The sequence below is a fragment of the Zea mays genome, chromosome 2, assembly GCF_902167145.1.
Source record: "Zea mays cultivar B73 chromosome 2, Zm-B73-REFERENCE-NAM-5.0, whole genome shotgun sequence".
Classification (NCBI taxonomy): Eukaryota; Viridiplantae; Streptophyta; class Magnoliopsida; order Poales; family Poaceae; genus Zea; species Zea mays.
This window is the reverse complement of record NC_050097.1, coordinates 78,524,918-78,528,051: the sequence shown is the minus strand read 5'-3', so window position 1 is coordinate 78,528,051 and position 3,134 is coordinate 78,524,918. Positions and strand designations below refer to the sequence as shown.

Here is a 3,134-nt window from a genome sequence, read left to right as displayed (position 1 = left end):
ATTGATCTCGCGTATTTATTTCGCAATATGTCAAGGCTTGCACCCGTTTAAAATTTATAGATTAGAGAATACGAATTCGGAAGCTCGACCCACTCGGATGATTTTTATCCTGAACAAATTATTTAGAATTTGGCGACAAAAGTTTTAATGCAAAATTAAATCGGACCATACTCGGAATCCAAGAAAAACTAGATGTAGGATTGTTAATTGAATTGCTCTACAATCGAATATTCGGATAGGAAGCGAAGTTCGTTTGATTTTAATTAAATCTAATACCGATTAAAATATTGCGACCAAAATCATTTCTAAATTAGTTCTCTTACACCTTTTCAAATTTTAGCCTCGATCTCGAGCTGATATTTACGTTTATATTTAAATTTTCGAGTAAAAAAGAAAATATCCAGCCGTTCCTCCCGCCGTTCTCTCTCCTCCGATTTTTATACCCCGTCGTTCTCATCCGCTCGCGCAGCAAGAAGAAAAATCTGGCCGCCGCTCATTAGGTGGATTTTTTCCCACGTAACGTCCATGTACTATGTGCTTATCCCCCATCATGATAGCCTCCAGGAGTTGACACCCACAGCCACGTGAGTTGTCCTTCCGGTGTTGCCAGGTCTCGGAAGACACGCTGTCTTCATCTTCCATGGAGCTGGTTGTGAGCTCCGCGTACGGCTCCGGCCATCACTCCTCTGGTTGTGTCTCTCCAGCATCACGACTCCATCCCTTCATGCTCGTATCTGGAGCTCGCTCGGCCTACAGCTCGCTTGTACCCCGGCCGCCGTGTTGTTCCTGTTCGTCTTCAGCGCCGGTCGAGCATCGCCGCTTGGGAATGGCGCACGGCCATCCCGTCTCGACCTCCTCCAGCTCCTCCATCCCTTGTTCCTTGGCGCTCGCCAAGGGCCTCTCCTTCATCTTTTGTCGCGTCTCAACTCCCATGGCCGCCTCTACGCACGAGCTCGCCGGACGCCGCAGCATATGCTCCCTGCTCGGCCTCCCCGGCGTGCTGCTCCCTCGCCTTGGCGCCCCTGCGAGCTCCTTCTCCCTCGCCCGGTTTCCAGCTCGAGCCTCGCCGGATGCCGACGCTGCTTCTCTGACCTCGTCTCGACACTCAATCGCTGCAGCACGCCATATCGCCAATTTTCCTCGTCATTTCTCGGCTACAACCTCGTCAGCTTCTGCGAGTCGTGCGCGTCTTGTGTTCGGGTCGAGCCCAAGGATTTTAAGGAAAAAGAAGCTCTAGTGCTTCGGCCGGTGAAATGAATAAAATGGTGGTAGTCATGGTCCTTGCAAAATCCGAGATCGACTTAGTTGCGGTAAGCTCATATATTACTCTGGCTATTTGATTTAATTAACGAATTAAATGAGTATATTGGTCACGACGATTCTTTAGTTAGTTGCACATGTGTTGTGGTTATATTAAATGTTTGCTAAAATGTCTTAATCGAATATTTGTTCGACTTAAAACCAATAATCATCAACGTTCTCTCTTTAACCGAATCTCATCGATTAGCATACTGTTTAAATTGGATGGTGGAGAGTGAAGTTTCGTGCGTCGATCGCTAGATATTCGGTGTTTTGCCCAACTCTGAATCGTCCTCGTATTTGCGGATCTCGACTCGAGTTAAGTATTATGTAGACTTACAACAGATTGAGGAATAGTTTGATTTAATTTAGAGTGTGTTCTATTAGTCAACAAATTTTCGCGTAATTAGAGATACTTTTCCTTTAGTGAAATAAGTAACTTTAAAAAACAATTAAATTGTTACACTACCTTTGAATTTTATGGAGTCCATGGACCCAATTCTCAATTTAATCCATGGTGGCGTTTTATGTTGGCTAGAGCCATATTTTAATTATTTGATGGAGTCGATACCCTTTCATATCAGACATCACATTCTCTAGGTTTATTAATAGATTAAATGTCATAAATAAATAATTGTTGTTACCCAAAAAAATTAGGAGGCAAGTAAGATCGATAAGTCCGTTTCTGTGAAAACCTTAGAACTGTCAGTGGAGAGTGCTTATAAGCGCTTTAGATCTTTAGTTGTTAGGGAAGCCATTTTGTAGAACTCTATGCTGTAAGATTATGTTCTACTTATTAGAACAATTAGTGTGGTGCTTTATTTAGTCGATATGCTTTGCATGATATTTTAGAATAGTAATTCTAAAGCTAATTGTAAAGCTACTAATTGTTACTCGAAGTCCGAGGTATACTAGATTAATTAACTTAAGTGTTGTTAGTCTTTGGTGTTATGTGTTAGCTAAGAAAGATATAAAATTTATGCTTAGTGTGTTGTTTCGTGATGTTTGAGCTAGCACCGGATGAGCATAAGAAGCGCGAATATTATAGTTAGTCTTATATCGACAACTGGCGTTTCTTGTAATTGGTTCTAATGACTTATTAGTAGTGTGTAATCCTCGACTGTGTAACATTATCTAGTATTGTGCTAGTTCTTTTTATATTCATACATGTGCATTATGCATTTCATTTAGGTACGATAATTAATCATGTGATGTGGAAGACAACCCCAGTCGACCCCAGGATAATGCAGAGATTGGACATCTCCGCAAGACGACGTCGTCAGTCGGGCCAACCTGAAGATGGATAATCTAACGAGTGCCAAGACAAAGGATGGTCGTCAAGTGATCGACGTCTAACAAACACTAACGTAGTGTTTATCCCAGGCAAGCCCCAGTGCATGCAACCCCTTCCTTGTGTTTTTAAAAGATTTTTATACACTTAAGTCTAGTGAAATGTGCATTAAGTATATAGGAATTGCTTGGAAACTATTTGATGCATTGCCTACCTTGATATCCATACCTTTATAGATACTTCTGATGTAGTATCAAAATATGATTTACAAAAATGCTTAGCCCTACTTAGATCTTGTGGATAGAGGTTGTCTTTTGCAATAATGTCTAGCTCAGGGGTTATCCTGAGGAAGGATGGCTTCTACCTGCAAGAATATTTTCTTTGGGAGCATGGTGGGATCTTACTGCAAAGTTCCCTATAATGCTCTTTTCATCCTAAGGAACACAAAACAATCCAAAGGATGGAAGTACTTAAATCGAAACTTGGGCTAGGAACTTGTGATGCTCCACCCAGGTTAATTAAGGATTGGATGTGTATGTAGGCC

The 3,134-nt window shown here is 41.8% G+C and overlaps 1 protein-coding gene across 1 annotated transcript; it reads left to right on the top strand.

The window, feature by feature from the left end:
- The first annotated feature begins 392 nt into the window (after window positions 1-392).
- LOC103646606 (uncharacterized) lies at window positions 393-1,465 on the top strand. Its single transcript, XM_008671316.2, has one exon. It carries the CDS (start codon window positions 641-643, stop codon window positions 1,235-1,237), a length of 597 nt encoding a protein of 198 aa, XP_008669538.1. The 5' UTR covers window positions 393-640; the 3' UTR covers window positions 1,238-1,465.
- The last annotated feature ends 1,669 nt before the right edge of the window (window positions 1,466-3,134 follow it).